The 22,597-nt window shown below is 43.6% G+C and overlaps 1 protein-coding gene across 1 annotated transcript in view; it reads left to right on the top strand.

Moving 5' to 3' along the window:
- The window catches only part of AASS (aminoadipate-semialdehyde synthase), a 332,460-nt gene extending 310,910 nt beyond the window's left edge, over positions 1 to 21,550 (top strand). The window contains exons 23-24 of the mRNA XM_069229897.1: positions 8,733 to 8,909; positions 21,278 to 21,550. Coding sequence (XP_069085998.1) covers positions 8,733 to 8,909; positions 21,278 to 21,396 — 296 coding nt within the window. The 3' untranslated portion in view covers positions 21,397 to 21,550. The remainder of the gene's footprint in view (positions 1 to 8,732; positions 8,910 to 21,277) is intronic.
- Positions 21,551 to 22,597: the final 1,047 nt, after the last annotated feature.

The following is a 22,597-nucleotide window of genomic DNA, read 5'->3' on the forward strand; positions in this document are numbered from 1 at the left end:
TGAAGTAGTGATGTTGTTCCACAATGGTTAAAACATCACCTTTCCGGCGTTCTGTGATCCCATTTCCAGAGCTGAACGGCAGCAGTGCAGAGTTCCACAGTGCCTCTTAGCTGCAAGCAAAGGTACTGCTGAAAAGTTTCCAAATCCAGTCTGACACTAGGGAAACATTCAAAAGGTGAGAAATCTATGGCTAGGTAGTCTGTACCAGAAAGAGCATTACCAAAGGCAAGTAACTTGTTCTTTTGGTGGATACTATAGTTTCATGCAGATTTCTCACCACCTTCCTACCTCCTTTATAAATTACTGACAGGGATTCAAAGTTGCTGCCAAGAAACCCAAACTCCATATTCTGTATTGTTGATCTCATTGATGCTGTCTCCAGGCCTGTCCAGTGTTGTAAGACAACTGGAAACTGATGCCAGCATGTCTGTGGGCTCCTTATACATCCTGAAGCCTTCCCATCGGGGTGGGCTTGTTCACCACTAAGGCCAAATACAGCCACCTGGCGATGCTAGAGAACAATTTCTAGGGAAATATTTTCAAATGCAGTCTGGCGCTGGGAAAATATTCAAGAGGTTAGATACCTGCAGGAAGATATAGTATCTAACATCAATCGGTTCACAAAGTTAAATAACCTGTTTTCATTTGTGTTTTTGGCTGATGTCTTAAAGAACTTGTTTTTGCTCCTTCAGATACACGTTTTGCCTGTGTTAGTGAAGAGCTGCTCTTTCCGATGCCTGAGTGAAAAATAAAAAAATATGGGTTTGTTTAGCTGCTTAGCCTTCATGGCCAGAGTGTACATTGGAGAGCAGCAATGAGCAAGTAAAACAGTCTGTTTCAATAATATTAAAGCACTGTCCACCTTAGAGACTCATTACCTGGTGAGAAGAAATCAAAACGAAGAGCGTGACATGACATGAGAATGTTTTGTAGAGTGCACAGTTACTCCTAGGAGTGTCCCAGCAATAAGTATTGTGGAGCAAAACAAACTAAACGTACACACCGGTTACTGAGATGAGAACAGGCAGGTTTTTTAGTTTCCTCTGAAACCTAAAAGACCTAGTGGTTATGTATTACTTCTCTCAGATGACCAGAAGAAATGTCTGCCAAAATTGATAAACTCTGGTTCTGTTATCTGTTAATTCAAATGTTTTCTTACAATGTCAAGCCATGCTCTCTTTATTTTCTGTCATATTTATATCCTGTATTCGGTGAGAGTTTGTGCTTCCTTTTTCTTATTATATCAATTCAGGTCAAGCCTAATTTTCTTTTTTGGATAAAATACAAAATGTTATTCTGATGCAGAATGAGATTTAGGTCGACATCCTGTTCGGTATAGCCAAGTAGCGTTCAAACATTACGTTTAATTCTGCACGGTATTCAGTCCCTGAACGTAACATGAGGGCAAACAAAGATGTCTTAGTCTGGTTTGGACACTGCCATCTTGGTCTCAGTTGTCATGGAAAAAGCACCGACAAGCTCATTCTTTTGCCGGCACTGTTGACAAGTGCTAATAATGGATGTAAAATCATTGTCCTTGAGTGCCTTGGAACCTGGCCCATATCTAGAAGTGCAGGCAGTTCTGCACACAGGCACTCACAGGATGCAGGAAATGGAGAGTGGTTCAGGTGGCTCTTCAAGAGGAGATATGAGTAGTCCGCCGTCAGATCTCAGGAGGTCACAATCATGTATCGGCAGTGACTGCTGCCTGTCAACTCACTAAAATGTATTAAAATAAAAAAAGGACTTGTCCCCCAACCAACCAAAGTCTCAATATTCAGGGTAACAGAAAGAAGACTGCTCCTTAACTTCAGCCTAGGAACTTCACCTAGTGACAACATTCAGTGGCGATATTCATCTTACAACTTTTCAGAAACCACTACTTGTGGACTGCAAAACTGACCTCTACTGTCTAACCCTTCCTGTACATTAATGGTCCCTGAACACTGTATAGACCAGAAATTCAATGTACTGGCTTGTTCTTTAATATTTTCAGTGTAATCACTCAGCCCAGAAATCCTCTCAACTACCCCTTTTAGCACACATAAGTACCCCTTTTAAATCTGTTATCCCAGTCAATCAATCAGTGATTTGTAAAGCGTGGCACCCGTAGGGTCTCAAGGAGCTGTTATGGGTGTGCTGCTCAGTCGAAGAGCCAGGTCTTGAGGTCCTCCTGAACTGCTTCAGTGATGCCGTCCGCCTGAGCCTCAGAGGTAGTGTGTTCCATGTACAGGCTGCTAGGTAGGAGAAGGATCTTCCTCCTGCTGTGCTTTTTCAGATCTTGTGAACAGCTGCAAGGGTGATCTGGGAAGAATGGAAATGTCTGTTGGGTACATAGAAGGCGAGGCAGTGGTTGAGGTATGCCAGTCCTATGTTGTGCAGTGCTTTGTAGGTGTAGATCAGGAGTTTGTATGTGATGCACTTGTTGACTGGGAGCTACTGTAGTTATCTGAGGTGGGAGGAGATGTGGCTGTGTCGGGGATGTCCAGGATGAGTCTGGCTGCTGCATTCTGGAGTCTTGATTGGAGTTTCATGGCTTATGTTAGCATAAAGTCCGTTTGCCGTTGTCCAGTTTGCTAGTGACCCGTGCATGGGTGACTGTCGTCCTCGTATCGGAAGGTATCCACTTGAAAATCGTTTGCAGGATTTGGAGGGTGTGGAAGCATGATGATGAGACAGCGTTGACTTGGCGGCTCATGGATAGAGAGGAGTCCAGGATGATCCCCACCTATAAAGTGCCTTCTACGCACTAAACACCTAAATATTTTTTTATTCCCCCTTGATCATGAAGCCACACCTCTTGCACCCACCTATGGCCTCACAGGGCAGTGTCTTGGGAAGATGTGGTCCCAATTCCTACCTTATAAAATTCCCTCAAAATCATGTGGCGAAATACTACAAGCACAGACTCCTCAAAGAACACTCAGAAACACTAAAACAGACATTTACTACAGGTTGACACAGGCTTTAAAACTGACTTTATCTTGTACACCTTGAAGAATGCCAAATGGAAAGAAAACTTCCTGCATGTAACCAACACAATCAACATCCCATATGGATCCAAACTCACTAAGGCCCTCATTATGGACTTGGCGTTCTGGGAAATCCCGCCATCTGGCATGGCGGCCCAGATCACCACATAATGATGAAAGGGCACCGACAGCCTGCCTCCGACAGGCAGCCTGGCAGTGGATGGCATAATTATCTGACAGGGCAGCGCTGCTGCCCCTCGGATAATGATCCCATTTCCCCGCCAGGGAAAGGCTGGCAAAAGGGGTGCTCAGAGGCCCCTGTGCGGTGCCCCATCGTGCAGGTCACTGCCTGATTTACCGGCAGTGATCTGCGCAACGGGTGCAGCTGCACCCGCCGCACAGAGGCATTGATGGCGGCTCCATGTGGAGCCGCAGGGAATGTCCCGGTAAACCATTCTGCTAAGCCGGCGGGCAGAAACAATGTTTCTGCCTGCCAGCCCAGCAGAATGTTTATTATACGGGCAGCAAGGTTCCAGGGGTGCTGGTGGTCATTGGAAAGACCACCAGCATGAACACGGCGGTGAAAACCGCCATGTTCATAATGACCCCTATATCCCCATCCCAAAAGTTTGGTGGAAATTGTGCATATCCATATGCAGAAACTTAAACATCCTAATCCAAACCTCAGAACATAACCTCTCCCATGTTGATCACCATTTCCCTGCACTCTGCTCCTCCATACCATCCACTCTTAACCCTCCTTTGTCTCCTCCCCCATAGCATATATCTCCACTCTTCCTCTTCACCTAGGAAAACCTACCACTCCCCAAACCTCATGCACTGAGACCATCAACACCCTCCCACATCCTTTCCCATCCCTAAAACCCACAAAGGTAAGGTCATACTGCAAGAAGTATCTCCTCCTCCATTAAGGCACACTTCCCTTCAACAACCAGACCAAACTTGCACACTTGAATCTTCACAGACCTCCAACCATAGCCCCCACCCTAAGTCACGATGACCACCGGCCAACTTCACACTCTACTACAGATCCAACCGCCTCTCAACGCATGCAAAACTAACCCAAATTGAGCCTAATATCTGTATAATACTGGAGGAAATCGCCTCATTACAAAAGGACACCAAGATATGCTAAAACTCGCTTTCTAATCACACATCTGTGGCAAACACTGATCCTGCCACAAACATGCACTCTGACACTTCATGCTCTACCGCCTGGTCAACTATCCCCTCCACTCAATACTACCTCAAGCCTAGGCGCAGCACTAATGAAATGTCGGAGCTGGAAGCAGAAACATTGAGCAACTCATGCAGTGCTCCTAGTCTACCCTGCTATTCTAAGAGTCCTGTTTTCTTGGCACAAGTAGGTTCCTTCCTACTAATAACCATCCCAGGCTGCCCATCCAGCTCACTACCATCCATCTACATCAATCTCAACTGAGAACATCACCCAAGATGAACTGTGTGCTCCTAAACTCTAGGTCAGCAGTCAAGCATGCCACTGAAATAGCGGAAACTATCCCATTACATGAAATTGACATTTGATTTCTGACTGAAACTTTGCTAAACAACCACTCATCCCCCATTATTGATCTCCTCACTCCACTGGGCTTCTCAATAATTCGTCACTTTCCGTAAGGGCCGTTTTGGTGGTGGGATAGCTTACATGCACAAAAATGTTCAGTGCCTTAAATACTTCCGCACCACTGAATACTCTACCTTCGAATATCTAGGACTCTGTCTACTCCAAAGGCTCTAATAATATCGAGTTCCATGCTATTTATCACCCCGCGTGAAAAACAACAATTCTTCGAAGAATTAACAGACCTAATAACGCAAAACTCCCTGAAGGACGCCACAGATATTATGCTAGGAGACCTAAACCTGCACTTGAATGATACCAAACATACTTCAATACAAGGCCTTTCCACTCTGCTTCAAAGAATTGGTCTTATACAACACTGCAAAGAGCAAAGTCACAATGAAGTCTATACCCTGAATGCAATCATTGCCAACCATAACACTGTATCAATCCATTCTATTGTACCCACTGATTGGACAGATCTCCACGCCCTCTCTAGTAAAAAATCTCAGACACATCATCTCCCAAACATGGACTAAAATCATTACATCCCCTTGACTAGTGGCTCTATGCCAGCCTCCCTTAAACTTGGCCAATTCATCCCCTCATCAAAAAGCCCTAGTGACCTAAATAATTACAGACCAATAACTAACCTCCCTCTCCTTGCCAATATTATTGAAAAATGTGTGAAATAACAACTTTGCAACCACATTGAAAAATTCAGCCTCCATGACACCTTCTAATCTGGAGTCAGGAAAGGCTGTAGTATGGAGACTGCAATCTTGAACATTAATTTTTAAATTGTATTTTATTGATTTTATTCATCCATACAGAACATAATAAGGCCATACTACCCTCCTTCCCAGACCCCCTCCCTTCCACAAGTTGCCATGCTCAACTCTCTGAAATCTTGAACATTGTTGATAACATACACACTATTCTCGATGATGGTGAGGCCTGCCTCCTAATCCTCCTTGAGTTTTCAGCGTCTTTTGATAGTTAACCACAATATTCTCCTAAACACCCTCTCACAGCATGCAGGCATCAACGGAACGGTCCTTCAGTAGTTTGCCTCATACCTCAACCAATGATCTCGCTTAATGAAATTAAACAGTGCCACCTCACAAGCATTATCAGTCCCACAAGGTGTTCCCCAAGGATCAATCTTGTCCCCTGCCCTTTGCAGTCATCTTGGAAAGGGCCAGAATTGTGTTCCATCTCTGTGCAGATGTCACCCAACTCTTCACCAAAAGATCATCTAAAGACATCCAACACTTAAACAACGCTCTCTCCATGTACAATCCTGTGTAACCAACAACCATGTTAAGCTCAACCCGAACAAAACTGAACCTCTCCTCATCCAGCCTAAAGGAAAGTCTCATCCTATCCATAACTGGCTTGGCAAACTAGATGCATTAAATTACAAAATATCTATCTCCAACTCTCTTGAGTCACTAGGGATTACACTTGACAAAAAAATGAGCCTGAAAGACCATATTAATGTCTCATCAAAAAGTGCCTTCTACGTGCTAAGCACCTACAAAAAAAAATCAAACCCTTCATCCCCCCGGAGATCTAAAAACTGAGGGGCAGTCCTTAGTCCTCTCCAAGCTGGACTACGGTAAACCAAGTATCACTGGTACTCCCAAAAATTACCTTATTCCTATGAGGTCTGCACTCAGCGCAGCGGCTAGACATCTCTCTGAAGAGAAACTTTATGATCACATCACTCCCACGCTTAAGAAACTCAACTGGCTACTAATAGAAGCAAGAAGAATATTCAAAACAGCTTGCATAACCCACAGAGTTCTTTACACAGATAAACCAAACTACCTCACAAACAAACTATAAAAAGCTGGCCAAAAGAGGCCTCTGCGAAGTGCAAACACTCTACTCCTGATTCCTCCCAAATTTAAGAAAGAAAAATCACTTGCTGGTTCCTTCTTTGGGAATGCGCCTAGAATTTGGAACGCTCTACCTCAGGATCTGTGTGACAATCAATCAATCTTATGCTTTAGGAAAATTCATAAATTATTTATTCTCAATAAATACATGAATCCACTGTCCTAAAATAATCAACTTGATTTTGTGCCCTTTTCCTCCAACCACTACCTCTTGAAGCAACTGAACAATTTATTCCTCCATCTACTGAAAAACCTAGCATATGTACCTCTGGAAATTATTGATCATCTATTCTACCTTGCTAATCGGTATGCCTACTATTTTTCTTGTGTATTCCTTGTGCAAGATGTTCGACCCTTCTAAAGCACTCTGATACCCACAAGACAAGTCTGCGCTATAAAAAACTTGAAAAATAGATAAAAAATAAATAAACAAATAAGGAGTTCTCTCATCAGCTCCCCGGACTTCACAGCAATGGATCAGCAGAAAAAAAGCATGTTTGTATTTTTTATTACATTTATATTTCAGAGACAGAGATAATAGAACAGGTCCTGGTCAAATCAAATGTTCCCCTTATGTGCACCAATAGTTTACAAAAATGTATGAGAATTATGTGATAGCTTATAATGTTAGCAGTAGTTTGTTCCTAACTAATTTATTATTTACCTCAAAAATAAAAATAATAAGATAGCTGTGTGGAAATGAGGAAGAGGTTTTTTTAAATATTTACTTGTATATAGCATAATTTCCAGCAGTATTTAGCACAAAGGGTATTAAGAGTATACTAGTGTTATCCAGCTCATTTTGCTGGACCTGCAGGCACTATTTAGCATACTTGGTCAGCACATTCTCTTCTTCTGTCTTCTAGTAACCGGTGTCCAGGGCAATGAGCAAAATTGGATCTCCTTTTTACTCTTAACGTGATGCCATATCAATAATTTTCTTCCCTTCCTATCCAAATTTCCAGTATCTCACCTGCCGTGTCAGACAGGGCTCGTGACTTTTCATGCGTTGCTCAGCCTCTACTTTTAGCACCTTTGCTAGTCTTTCATCCTCAAGTTGTACTCCTGTGCTGTTTACTTACAAAATCTGTTTAGAATGAAGAAAATCCCACGCCCAGATCCAAAAACATGCATAAATGAATGCCAACAGTCAGCAACTGGATTCATGACAATTGTCTAAAGCTCAGTAAAGATAAAACTGAGGCCTTTATCACCAATTCTAACACGATGATCCTCTTCCAGCTGACTGACAACTGTTTATCTTGGTCTTTCATTGCCCTCTAAAGTCCAAAATCTCACGGGGATTTCTCAAATTAGCAGAGTCATCAGTTTGTGATTCTTTCACCTCTGTACTCTCAAATAGACCTAATTGCCTCACACCGGGACAGCTATAATATTCTAACCTCATATCAGTTTGACTGAAGTACCATCAGGTATCTCAGCTTCCATTTGGTCTTCAGACTGAGATGCTTAAGAGTTAAGAATGTGGAGGCCGCCTCTCACTGAGTATCAAGTGAAGAGACCAAATTTTTCCAGGTTACTACCTTTCCAAATTACAGTAATTTCAACTACATGCCAGAAACCTCAGCTCTTTTTCTCATACTCATCTGTGGTTTCAGCTTCCTGACATCGAAGTGTGGCACCTCCATCCTAACAGATTTGTAACATTACTAACCACATACTCTTTCAAAACGTTCTAAGCTGTACCCTTTTCCACAACAATGCACGTTATCAACTTTAGAGTGCCAGTAATGACATTGTTGACATGTGTGAGTCAACGGAGGTAGACAGAGATGTGTTTTTAAGACTTGAATTACTTGGGATTTAGGAGCAGGTGCTGAGATCTAGAGTGTAGCTCTTGTAAGCTGATGCCAAGCGCTCAAAGAAGTTTTGAACAGATCAACTTGTCTCACCAGCCAGCTGTCCCAGAAAACATAACTTCTGTTTCTATGCATTAAGTTAAAGCCAACTATGTTTCATATGTAGGAGACATTCAAGACAGGTTGTTCGGCTGGTCCGTTTGTCTCTAATCTGACAGTTCTGTTGAGTGTGGTCTAAGGTCTGCAATTTAGCCACCATACTGCATTTCTTCCCAACAGACCTAAGGCTGAATTGTCTCTCAAATTCATCCATCCTGTTTGGTTTTGTGGGATGCAGTCATTATTGTTTCACTTTGAACAATAACGTTTTGTTTGCAGCAGTTTAGAAGTGAAACTAGTGGTTGTAATATTGTAACATTTTTCTTTTTTTTAGGCCCTGCAGAGAGAGACATGATCGTTATGAGAAACGACATTGGTATCCGGCATCCATCAGGCCATTTAGAGGAGAAGAACATTAGCCTGGTGGTATATGGAGACGTCAATGGATACTCTGCAATGGCTAAAACTGTTGGCTTCCCTACAGCAATTGCTGCAAAAATGGTGCTGGATGGTAAGTTTATTATTTTTTTGTTGTTTTTTAATTCCCATGTTTTCTTTTCTAAACCATTCTTTATAGCTTTCATACTCCTGACTATAGACTCATTAGAGGTCAACCATTTCAAATGTCTCCATTCCCCCTGATCATCTTTGGTTCCCGAAGACACACCACACATACTTCCTCCTTAATTTCCCACTCCAATATAGATAGGAATTCAAATATCCGAGTATACAGGTTTGATTTAGGCCTAATTCCACCACTTATTCCAGTGAGTTTCATGGAAAGCTTTTATGAAGTCTCTACTCCAGCTTAATTAAAATAACAGTCTAGTGAGAGTTGTCCTCAGTGAGAAACTCACTTGAAAGGGGAAGATGGGAAGTTGACAACCGAAGTATCTTGGCCAGTTTAGTCGCTAAAGTAGACTTGCTTGTGTTTGCAATGATCTCTCCTTGAGGGAGTTTTAACAATCCAGTCTATGGGAAATTAGTAACTTCTGAGGTGTGAATGTTTAATTGAAGAAAAGTTTGATTGTTTTATCATGAAATAATTTCTGAGATCTTTGCTTAGACAGTAACATTACAGAGCCTAAATTAAGTTTAACTTTTAGTTTTTTGGGCGGGTGGGGATGGGAGTAGAATTTCCTTTCTTCCTTTCAGTCCTTTGAGCAATAGCAAAGCTAACTGACTAGAAAATTTACTGACGAGCTACAGCATTTTAGAAAAAAGTAGTTCAGTCAGCTATTTACTGGACACAAAATTGCAAACCATTCTTACAACTCTCACAATATTTACATCATAAGTTAAATAGTGGACATGATTGGAACAATATGAATAGTCCCTAGCAGTCAGCTTAATTGTATTTAAACATATTCACATTTCATTTCATTGGTTAACATATGTATAATATAGTGCATTTGACCTTAGAGAGGACGTGTTGAGCACAACAAAATAAATGGATTTCAGATTTTGCTGCTGCCTTCCCCATCACCTCCAGGCTTTCCACACACAATGAGAACTGAAAACCAAGCATTGGCCTACTTACGGAAAGTACTGCATGGTTATTGAGGGAGGGAGTTTTCTGTAAGGTCTTCCATCATGTTGCAGTAATAGGCATGCTGCCTGTTAAAAATTGGGTCTTTGGTTGGCAGTCAGGTTACCCCCTGTCGAAGCAAGGGCCCTCACTCTACTCAGGGTAAAAGAGAATCACCCTCAGCTAACCCCTGCTTACCCCCTTGGTAGCTGGCACGAGCAGTAGGCTGAACTTCAGAGTGCTAGGTGTAAAGCATTTGTACCAACATACACAGTAACTTAATGAAAACCCTACAAAATGACACAACACAGGTTTAGAAAAAATGTATCTAAACAAAACAAGACCAAAATGACAAAAATCCACAATACACAAGTCAAGTTATCACTAAAAATGTGAAGAGAGTCTTCATGTAATTTTAAACACAATGCTAACGTGGTTAGCATGAAAATGTACCTTGGGTGTGTCAAAAATAAGCCTGCATGGGCGAGTGTGCATCAAAAAGGGCTTGCGATGTGTCGATTCCACTCACGAGTGAAGCATTAAGTCGTTTCTCCTTTAGTCGGGTGGGGCGTACGTCATTTCTTCTCTCTGCAGGAGAGCTATGCGTCGATCCGGTCAGCACTCTCAGGTCCAAGCAGGCCTTGCGTTGTTTTTACATGCCCAGCGGTGTTTGCGTCAGAAATTCATCCGCACGATAATCTGAAAACCTTGCAGCGCGGGTTGCGATCTCACCAGCCTCCGTCAGCGATGCTGCGCGTCGTTTCCTCAGCTCTGGGAATCCATCTTCTGGTCGCGTTGCAGGTGAGTGTCGATTTTCAGCCGCAAAGCTGGCGGCGCGTCGATTTTTCAGCCGCAGATCGGAGTTGTGTCGATCTTTTCCCCGCACAGCGTTCAGTGCGTGGATTTCTCACTCTTCGGCTGCCAGCTTCTCTTTTCAGGGTCCCAGGAACTGGATGGGCACCACTTGGCAGAGTAGGAGTCTCTTCAGAGACTCCAGGTGCTGGCAGAGAGAAGTCTTTGCTGTCCCTGAAACTTCAACCAACAGGACGCAAGCTCTAAATCAAGCCCTTGGAGAGTTCTTCACAAGATGGAAGGCACACAAAATCCAGTCTTTGTCATCTAGCACAGGCAGAGCAGCAACTGCAGGATAGCTCCACAAAGCACAGTCACAGGCAGGGCAGCTCTTCTTCCTCAGCTCTTCAGCTCTTCTCCAGGCAGAGGTTCCTCTTGGTTTCCAGAAGTGTTCTAAAGTCTGTGGTTTTGGGTGCCCTTCTTAAACCCATTTTGCCCTTTGAAGTAGGCTTACTTCAAAGAAAAGTCTCTCTTCTTTGTGAAATCGTGACTTGCCGTGGCCAGGTCCCAGATACACATCAGGGGGTTGGAGACTGCATTGTGTGAGGGCAGGCACAGCCCTTTCAGGTGTGAGTGACCATTCCCTCGTAGCAGGGATGGCTCATCAGGAAATGAAGACTACACCCCAGCTCCCTTTGTGTCACTGTCTAGTGAGAGGTGCAACCAGCCCAACTGTCAAACTGACCCAGACAGGGAATCCACAAACAGGCAGAGTCACTGAAATGGTTTAACCTCTTAGCTGCTGGGCCTTCCCCCCGCCCCCGTGCTGAGCCCTTTTTTTGGCTATTTAGGGTAATTCGCACTTAGGCCTTCATAAGTTTTTGTCCACATAAGCTATCCATGCTAAATTTGCGTCCTTTTTTCCAACATCCTAGGGATTCTAAAGGTACCCAGAGTTTGTGGTTTCCCCTGGAGGAGACCAAGAAATTAGCCAAAATAGAGCAAAAATATTGTTTTTTTCAAAACAATTGGAAAAAAGGGCTGCCGAAGAATGCTTGTGGTTTTGCCCCTGAAAATGGCATCAACAAAGGGTTTGCGGTGCTAAAATCACCAGCTTTCCAGCTTTCAGGAAAAGGCAAACTTGAATCAGAAAAACACATTATTTTTCAACACAATTTTGCCATTTTTCTGAGACATACCCGATTTTTACTATTTTGTTTGCTTTCAACCTCCTTCCGGTTAGTGACAGAAATGGGTGTGAAACCAATGCTGGATCTCAGAAAGCTAAATATTTTTGAAAAATAAACAAATTTCTGAATTCAGCAAAGGTTCATTTGTGTAGATCCTACAAGCTTTTCCTACAGAAAATAACAGCTGAAATAAAAAAATATTGAAATTGAGCTGAAAACAACAGCCATTTTTCTTTATGTTTTACTCTGTAACTTTTTCCTGCTATGTCATATTTATTAAAGCAATATACCGTTATGTCTGCTGGACTCTTCTGGTTGCGGTGATATATAGGGCTTGTAGGTTCATCAAGAACCCTAGGTACCCAGAGCCAATAAATGAGCTGCACCCTGCAGTGGGTTTTCATTCTATACCGGGTATACAGCAATTCATTTGCTGAAATATAAAGAGTGAAAAATAGGTATCAAGAAAATCTTTGTATTTCCAAAATGGGCACAAGATAAGGTGTTGAGGAGCAGTGGTTATTTGCACATCTCTGAATTCCGGGGTGCCCATACTAATATGTGAATTACAGGGCATTTCTCAAATAGACTTCTTTTTTACACACTCTCTTATATTTGGAAGGAAAAAATGTAGAGAAAGACAAGGGGCAATAACACTTGTTTTGCTATTCTATGTTCCCCCAGGTCTCCGGATAAAAATGGTACCTCACTTGTGTGGGTAGGCCTAGCGCCTGCGACAGGAAATGCCCCAAAACACAACGTGGACACATCGGATTTTTCCACAGAAAACAGAGGTGTTTTTTGCAAAGTGCCTACATGTGGATTTTGGCTTCTAGCTCAGCAGGCACCTAGGGAAACCTACCAAACCTGTGCATTTTTGAAAACTAGAGACCTAGGGGAATCCAAGATGGGGTGACTTGTGGGGCTCTCACCAGGTTCTGTTACCCAGAATCCTTTGCAAACCTCAAAATTTGGCTAAAAAACACTTTTTCCTCACATTTCGGTGACAGAAAGTTCTGGAATCTGAGAGGATCCACAAATTTCCTTCAACCCAACGTTCCCCCAAGTCTCCCGATAAAGATGATACCTCACTTGTGTGGGTAGGCCTAGTGCCCGCGGCAGGAAATGCCCCAAAACACAACGTGGACACATCAGATTTTTCCACAGAAAACAGAGGTGTTTTTTGCAAAGTGCCTACCTGTGGATTTTGGCCTCTAGCTCAGCCGGCACCTAGGGAAACCTACCAAACCTGTGCATTTTTTAAACCTAGAGACCTAGGGGAATCCAAGATGGGGTGACTTTTGGGGCTCTCACCAGGTTCTGTTACCCAGAATCCTTTGCAAACCTCAAAATTTGGTTAAAGAAACACTTTTTCCTTACATTTCGGTGACAGAAAGTTCTGGAATCTGAGAGGAGCCACAAATTCCCTTCCACCCAGCGTTCCCTCAAGTCTCCCGATAAAAACGATACCTCACTTGTGTGGATATGCCTAGTGCCCGCAACAGGAATGGATCACACAAGGGTCAATGGTAGTCCTTGCATGGGGGCTACTGTTAACCCTGGAGTGATCCATTCCTGAAGCAGGCACTGGGCGCAGGCACACAAGCCGGGTTGTGTTTTTATCAGGACAAGTGGAGAAACACTGGGTGGTAGGAATTTTTAGGATCCCTGCTCATTCCTGTAGTTTCTGTGATTAAAAAAGAAAGGAAAAATAGTGGTTTTAATCAACGTTTCACTTTTGCAGGGTATTCTGGGTAAGAAAACTTTGTTAAATCCAAACATGCCACATTTGCGTGGGCTGCTTTGGGTGTCTAGTTTTCAGAAATGTCTGCGTTTGGTAGGTTTCCCTATATGGCTGCCGAGCCCAGGACCAAATACTTAGATGACTGTCTTAAAAAACGAGGCTGTTTTGTGGTAGGTAATTTTAATGTCTCCACAATCCGTTTTGGGTACTTCCCTGTTGTGGTCACTTGCCCACTCACTAAAGTGAGGCAGTTTTTCGCTGGAGACTTAGTGGAACTTGTGGCTCCCTGCAGCTCCCTGGACTTCTGTTCATTGGAATGCAAGGCAAATGTGTTTTTTAAGCACATTTTGTGATTTCAAGGGGATTCTGGGTGAAGGAAAACTGGTGTGAGCCACGCAAGTCCTGCACCCTTGGACTCCCCTGGTACTAGTTTGTTTAACTTAAACTCACACTGGTTGGTTTTAGGACCTCCAGAAAGTATGGTTTCAAACCTCTTTATGGTCCATTCACACGCCATTCACGCACAACAAACAACCCTTTCATACCACCGGCCACGGGCCCAATCCAACCAGTCATTGCACTCACGTTAACTTACCGCTGCCAGACAAGGGCCCATCACATTCACACACCACAGAACAGAACAAGGTTGACTACATTTTACCACCTGTCAAGTAACTGCCTCCTTCTTCCTTAACATTACCAAATGCATGCGTAACAAACCTTTACTAATGACTCCTGTGACAGCCACCTGAGGCTCAGAAAGACACGTTTTTCATGCGCCTTTAACGCACTCTCTGTGCTAAATCCAACTCCTTCCAGTTTGTGGATGCAAGTTGGGGGTGTCTGAGTATGCCGTACAAAGCGATTCCTCGGGCTGAGTGAGCATATCTACTTTTGAAACTAAGGGAGACATGCTGGCGATTTCTCATGATGTTCCCTAAAGAGAAGGTCATAGGCTATAAAAAAGGGTAGTGTTTGGCACACAGGGGAGTCCATGAGAACGTAGCATATATCCCAGCCAACATTATGTGCAGTGATGTGACTGTAATGCACTTATACAGCAAACTGAACATCTACTAAGTTCTGATGGAGGATGAACATGAAAAGCAGGTCAAACACTGACCTATACAAGTCATTCCCCTTCAGTGATTCCTCGAACTGAGAGAGCATATCTACAGTTGAAGGTAAGGTAGGCATGCTGGTGAAAAAAGGGTACTCCTTGACAATGTGGCATATGTTCTGTCCACTAGTATATGCAGTAGGGGGAATATAATGCATGTTAATTGAACAGAACACCTACCACGTTCTGACCGTGGATTTAGCTCTCAAGCAGTCCAAAAGGAAGTCCATGATGAATTAGATGAAGTAAAATTCTGTGGCTCCTTGCCTAACGAAGCAGTGGCCCATGGACGTTCGGTATCCATGCACTGCCACTGAAAGGATTACCCAACGGCAGCTCAACTTCAGTCGATTTCCCAGAACTTTGCTTTAGTATGCTACAACGTAAAGCAAGTAGGGATACAGAGGCCTGGTTGTGATGGACACTGGGGACAGCAATACCGACTCACCTGCCGCTTTCCATGCTTTGAGCACACTTTACAGCGACGACATGGACGATCCTTTTTGGGTGTTTTAGGAATGCGATCAGCAAAGTGTCGCTCCTTCAGCCTTGCCACATCCTCCAGAACATATGAGGTGGAGGCTGCTGCTGCTTTTGTAACAGCAGTGAGGCTTTCAATTACAGACAACTGGAAGTCAAGGAAAGTCATGAGTCTTCCTGTGGTTGTCTGACGGTAAACAACATACGCATTATATGTTGCCATCTGAATCAGGTGGGTAAACAGTTTCTTGTACCAAGTGCGAGTTTTATGACACGCATTGTATGGTTGAAGAACCTGGTCGTTCTTGTCCACTCCGCCCATGTACTTATTGTAATCAAGTATACAGATGAGCTTGTGGACTTCAGCCATCTGACCCCAAACCATGATAGGGGAAGTGCTCTCATCATGAATTGTAGTGAGTACGTATACATCACGCCTATCCAAGAACTTGACTGTGAGTAGTTTGTTAGAACGCAATGCAGTACTCTCTGATTTCTGGAGCTTCTTGCAAACAAGCTCCTGCAGGAATCCTTTGAGGTTACAACGAACTTTACCGCAGGCCACAGTGCCAGCTTTGTAGAGCTCACTGAACAGCAAAACTCCTGTATAGAAATTGTCCACATAAAGGTTATAACCTTTGTAAAGAAGTGGCTGGACAAGTTCCCATACAATCTTACCTGTGACCCCTAACGCGGGAGGGCAACCTACAGGGTTTAGGGTAGAATCCTACCCTGTATACACTCTCAAGCTGTGCACATAGCCAGAAGAGCTCTCACACACATGTACAGCTTTATGCCATACCGAGCTATTTTGCTCGCAATGTACTGTCTGAAAAGCAGCCGTCCTTTGTACAGGATCAAGGACTCATCGACTGCTATATTCTTTCCAGGAGTATAGATCTCTGGAAACCTGGCAGACAAATGTTCCACGACAAGCCGAATTTTGAACAACCTGTCATGGTCTGGATGGTCCCGGGGCAATGCAGCAGTTTTGTCACTGAAATGCAGTATGCGCTGCAGTAGCAAAAAGCGATATCTGCTCATGTATGGTGCGAAGATGGGAGTTACCCAAACTGTGGGAGTCGTCCAGTAGGACTGCAAGGTTGGTTTCTGCACTAACCCCATTTTGAGTGTAAGGCCCAAAAATATCTTCAGTTCTGCCAGCAAAGTGGGAGTCCACTGGCATGCCCTAGAACGGGGCCCTAGAGTGCCTCCACGCTCCCTCAGAAATTGGTCTGCACGAAAATTTGTTTGCTGCACAATTTCCTGAAGGAAGTCAACATCCAAAAATAGATGGATGTAGTTGACTGGCAAAAAGTTAGCTGTATCAACTTTACATCCAGCGTCACCAGTAAAAGGTGGAATTTGGGGCTGAACTGAACAGGGGTCTGCCAAGAGAGCACTCGCTCTGTGTTGCGGCCGCAAGCACCTGCTCTCTGGGTACGGCTAACCCATTGTTGTCCCGCTGCACAGAATGTGCTTGCAAAGGGACAGCACGGCTGTCGTCATTGTCTTCTTCAGACTCACTGGAAGAGGTGTCGTCGGATGGGACCCCGCCGACTGAAAATTCACTCTCAAATTCTGTCCCATTGTCCTCTCCCTCAGATGCTGTCTCAGTATCTGCTGTCTCAGTCTCTGAGCCTACATCACAACTGTCCTCCATAACCCTAGTTAGGGTTTGATCAGCAGTCATCCAACGAGACGCCATCTCTGCTACTGGCTAAACTGTCCCTCTAAATTACTAGCCTACATAGAAGGCAAATAATCATAAAATTGCTTGTGGGTATGTTTGATGTGTACAATAGGAAATGTCATCACCTTGCCTTCTCTTCTTCTCCAATTCGGCCTATTCTCTGAAAACACTGAAAAAAACAAAAAAGAATGTATTACTTCACCTTACCACATACCCATCATCATAGCCTTCAGCGCTAGTGGCACCCAGTGCGACAGTCATTTTTGTTGCTCTGCCTCCCATTACCTCCTCTTCTAATTCCCTCAGTACCACCCAGCAAAAGTGTTGCTCATATCTCCATACTCCCCCTCGCTTAACATTTGTTTTAAAGCGCAGGTAACGCTTGCCTTTACTAATCCACTCTGCTAAATACATATAAATGTATATCCTTTGCAGCAGGACAATAAACCGTCTGCACTACTTTATGGCAACTGCCACTAGAGAAAAGACATACATGCATGCATATATATATATATATTTTGTGAACCAGAATCTCACCGCACTCCACGAGGTTCAAATGTACATGTTTTATTGCAAGCAACAGCCACCTACGCGATTCGACTCTCAAGGAGTCTTGATCCCCGTAAATGAGTCCCTCTTTTCTTTCATTTTTTATACTTGCAATAAAATATGTCAATTTGAACCTTGTGGAGTGCGGTGAGATTCTTGTTCACAAAATATTTTCGAGGTTGGTCTCCTCCGTCACCGAGCACCGGCAGTGGAGTGTGCCGTGCAACAATCTTTTGACCAATTTGTGTTTTGTGTATATATATATATATCTATATCTATATCTATATAGATATCACTTTTATATATATGTGTGGTTTCCCTGGGGGGCCAATTGTGGCTCCCGGGAAAACAACACACGAAAGAAAAAAATAATATATATATATATATAAAGCAAGACACTAACTCTCTACATAACTTCTTTTGGCAAAGCACTCCCGTATAAAAACAAAATGGCCCCATAGAGGGTCAGCCTAAGGGCTGACCCCCAACATTTTCTATTTTTTTTTTTTTATAGAATCTAGTTTTCCCTGGGGGGGCAATTGGGGCCCCCCCAGGGAAAACTAGATTCTTTTTTTATCCCCCAGGGCTCGGCCTGTGTTCAGAAGGCCGACCCCGCCATTTTGTTTTTTATATTTTAAAACAAAAAATGTATCTGGGGGGGCGCGATCGTCCCCCAAAGCAACCCAAAACAGTTTTTTTTTTTAAATAGTGCCCCCACAGAGAAAGGCAGCCCATTTACAAGGGGGCCGACCCCCCCAAAGAAGATCCCTGGTGTCTAGAGGCGTTTCCTGGCCGTGGATCGCAGCCGCGCTGCGATCCATGGTCAGGAAACTGTGCCAGGGAGGCATTGAGTCTCCCCTTTCCATCGATGCATCCCTGGCTTCTGGGGAGGCTGTTTTGGCCTTTTTTGCCTCCCTGGCTTCTGGGGAGGCCATTTTGGCCTTTTTCCCCCCACCGGAGTAGGAGGCGGACGCTTACCTGCTCCTCTGCTGCTCCGGTGTGGAAAAATGTGACATCAGCGCGCCTCGGGCGGGAGGGGGGTGGGGGGGAGAAGCGGAAGTTGTTCTGCGTCTCCGAAGGTAAAAAAAAAATCCTCCGGTGCATTGCACCGGAGGATTTTTAACCCCCTCCCTGGTGTTGGCCACTGGACGTGACCCGCACCAGGGAGGTAGTGCGGGCACCAGCCAGTGGCCGACGCCTGCACTTATCGGGTTAAGCAAGAAAATGCTCACTTTCTAAAAGTGGTATTTTCAAACACACAATCTCAAAATCAACTTTACTAAAAGATGTATTTTTAAATTGTGAGCTCAGAGACCCCAAACTCCATGTCTGTCCGCTCCCAAAGGGAATCTACACTTTAATCAGATTTAAAGGTAGCCCTCATGTTAACCTATGAGAGGGACAGGCCTTGCAACAGTGAAAAACGAATTTAGCAATATTTGACTGTCAGGACATAAAAAACACATTACTATATGTCCTACCTTAACCATACACTGCACCCTGCCATTGGGGCTACCTAGGGCCTACCTTAGGGGTGTCTTACATGTAAGAAAAGGGAATGTTTATGCCTGGCAAGTGGGTACACTTGCCAAGTCGAATTTACAGTTAAAACTGCAAGCACAGACACTGCAGTGGCAGGTCTGAGACATGATTACAGAGCTACGTATGTGGGTGGCACAACCAGTGCTGAAGGCCCACTAGTAGCATTTGATTTACAGGCCCTGGGCACCTCTAGTGCACTTTACTAGGGACTTACTAGTGAATCAAATATGCCAATAATGGATAAGCCAATTACATACACATTTTGTAAAGGAGCACTTGCACTTTAGCACTGGTTAGCAATGCTAAAGTGCCCAGAGTAACATAAACAGAAAAAACAGAGTCCAGCACACATCAAAAACCTGGGAAACAGAGGCAAGAAGTTAAGGGAGACGACACCAAGGAAGAAAAGTCTAACAATACCCACATGTCATTTGTAAGCAAGCACTAAGCGCTTGATGCATTGTGTTGCAAAAATACAGATTTTGGCTGTGAGATTCTTGCAGCTTGTTTGCTTGAATGCTGGTCTATCTTGTGCTCACAGCATTCTTGAGTCTGTGAAATCAGGCTCCCAACTCTCTGGCAAGGAGTGAGAGGGAGCCAAAGGCCCACACTAAGGAACGATCCTTCTTTATTCATGTTCTGTAGTTCATTGTCCTTCCTCCTCCACACAACGTATACAGTCAATCCCACATTAAGTGGAGCTGTGATACAACCTTGTTAAAAGTTTGAGACATGAAAAGAGGAGCTTTTTTTTGCATCCTGCATAAATGTGGCAAAAAACAAAAGAACTGGGCTGAAAAGGTCAGTGAAACACAGGTAGTGGACAAGCTTTTGTTAAAGAAGGTTAGGACTGGGTTCACTGGAATAAAGTGAGCATAGGTGTTTTTGTTTTTGAGAAGCCTTCTTCATTCATTACAATGGTGCAGATATTTACAGACCTTTTGCAAGGAGAGACAGCCAGCACCAAGAGTAGTGAAATCCCCATGAAGGTCACTTTTCTTAATTTGAGGGGTGGGTGGTAGATCTGTTTCCCAAACTACCTCATGCAACTGTGAGGTGAATTAAAAATTTACAAATTATATTTATAAAATGGACTTTACCGGGGGGGCAGGCTGAACATGGTATAGCTGAGATTTTGAGAGAAATAAAGTGAATGCCTACACTGGGATGCAGAGAGGTTAGAAATACCCTGAAGTCCATTCTAGTCCAACAGACTTGCCCCAGGGAAAAGGACTGAGGTTTGCTGTAGTCTGTTTAGGGTGTTTGACTAGAAATAGGATTAGAAAAATAGTGTGAGGCTTTATTGAGGATTTCCACTAGTTTTGCATTCTATAATATTGTTTGCAGTGGCTTAACCATGTTACCCTACCACCATTTGAAAGTGTGAAAAGAATTGCTAATATGACCCTACTTTGTCTGCACAGCAGATATCCAGGGGGTCCAGAAGATAATGTAGGACACCAAATATGTCTGGAATAGATATTGTTTAAGGACTTACAACTTAGCTGTATTTATAATCTACAGCACCACGGTCGGATCACTGGCACGCCACGTTTTGGCCACCAGACAGCCTGGCAGTTCCGGCGGTCCCAATCCACCTGTGGATTGTGACCCCTCTCTCCACTGGCGTTAACATGGAGGTTTCACTGCCATGTAAATGCTGGCAGAGATGGGGTGCCGGGGGCCCCAGGGGAGCCCATGCACTGTCCATGCACTTGACATAGGCAGTGCGGGGGCTCACCTAGCCAGCCCCGTTGGGCAAATCACAGTCTTCTTTGCAGACTGTGATTTGCGCAGCGGGTGCTGGTGCACCCAACGCGCAATAGCATTTCCGCCGTCCATAATACGAGCAGGCGTCAATAATGTTGTGCACTGGCCCAGTGGGAAACTCATAATAAGGCCAGCAGAAAGGAGACTGCACTGGCGGTCTCCTGACCTGTGGGAGTTTGGTGGGTGCCCTTTTCCACCCGGCAAACTCCTAATGAGGGCCTGAATGTCTTCTAAGAAGGTATTTTTACGAAATCTTCTCCAAAAAGAAAAAAAAATACTCTCCTTTTCATTTTTTGACATTGTTATGGATCTTAATAGGGGCACTTCATGTGTAAAATACAAAAGAAGAAAGAACAAATAAATATTTATTTAAATTGCAAGTAATGATATATATTTTAATTAAAGCTTGAGAAATGTGAATGAAACGATCTATAAAGATTATTCATTTTCTTTTCACTATTTTCTCTCTAGGTGAGATTGATGCCAAAGGAATGGTGATACCCTTGACACCAAATATCTATGGACCGATACTTGAACGCATTAAAGAAGAAGGGGTCTTGTACAATACAAAGAGCACATTTACCCTTTAGGTTGCTTACAGATGAGTGTATGTTATGTATGTGTAATTATGTACATTATCATGATAATGCTTAAAAGAGTAACTTTTTGAATGTCAAATTTTTTAACGAGCATTTTGGTCATGCAATAAAATATTGTGAAGGGACACCAACCTTTTACTTGTAATCACTTGGTTTGTGTGACTGACATTTTTTTGTCTTGTGGGGGAGTTCCATAACTAAAGTAAGTATCAGCAAAGTCAATATGTCGCATCTTCTGGAACTTCAGGCTTTACCAGTTCTATTTTCTGACGCTGTGCAGAATTGGAAGCTGCATAGCATAGGCAAAATAAAGGAAAAAAAGGTGCAGAGACATGACATTGGTTTCCAATTGCATCATTCTGTAGGTGTGGGCATGTGTCACCAGTATTGTATATTCAATTTGGTGACTTAGTTTAACTTCAAACCCAATAGTTGCATATTGCCAAAATTATGTACCTTTGGCAGGCATTACCTTCAATAATTTCACCCAACTATGTTTTCCTCTATGAATTATTTTAACTTAATTACATTTTTGTACTCCTATTTTTATTTTTTCAAATGGGTTGCCAAATGTTGGTATAAAGTGGCTCATAACGCAGCTATTTAAGTGTGATATTAATCTGTATTTAAAAAAAACATTTACTCTTCATGCTGATACAAACCACTAGCTCCCTGCGATCTCAGGGCCTAATTACAACATTGATGGTTCCACCATCAGGCCGCCAATGCCACACGGAGGACGCCACAGTCATGCCAGTGGCATTCCCCCCCCTCCAAGTCATATTACAATGTTCTTGCAAGGCTGACCGACGGGAACATTGCTACAGTATTGGTCTCAGCTCCCTATGGGCATTGAGTTCAGCACCGCCGTGGCTAAGCACAACTCAGACTGCCATGAGCCTGTCAGGAACAATGTTCCTGGTGATGATAGCCGCCTGCTAGAGTAGTAATGTGGCGGTGGGATCACCTGGAGTGCAGCGGTCCCACCGCGAGAGTGGCGGTCTGAAAACCACCATGCTTATAATGAGGCCCTAAGACTTTTCTCTGCAATTTCCTCAGCAATCAATGTTCTGAAGTATATAAGAACATGGATTGTACTCTTTTAAGTAGCCAAATCATCTTTAGCTGTGTGAAGCAGGGAACTGGAAATACTAAAACGTAGTCTTTGCCTTCGTGCACCCCTAGAATACAT

The sequence above is a fragment of the Pleurodeles waltl genome, chromosome 4_1 (genome assembly GCF_031143425.1).
Source record: "Pleurodeles waltl isolate 20211129_DDA chromosome 4_1, aPleWal1.hap1.20221129, whole genome shotgun sequence".
NCBI lineage: Eukaryota > Metazoa > Chordata > Amphibia > Caudata > Salamandridae > Pleurodeles > Pleurodeles waltl.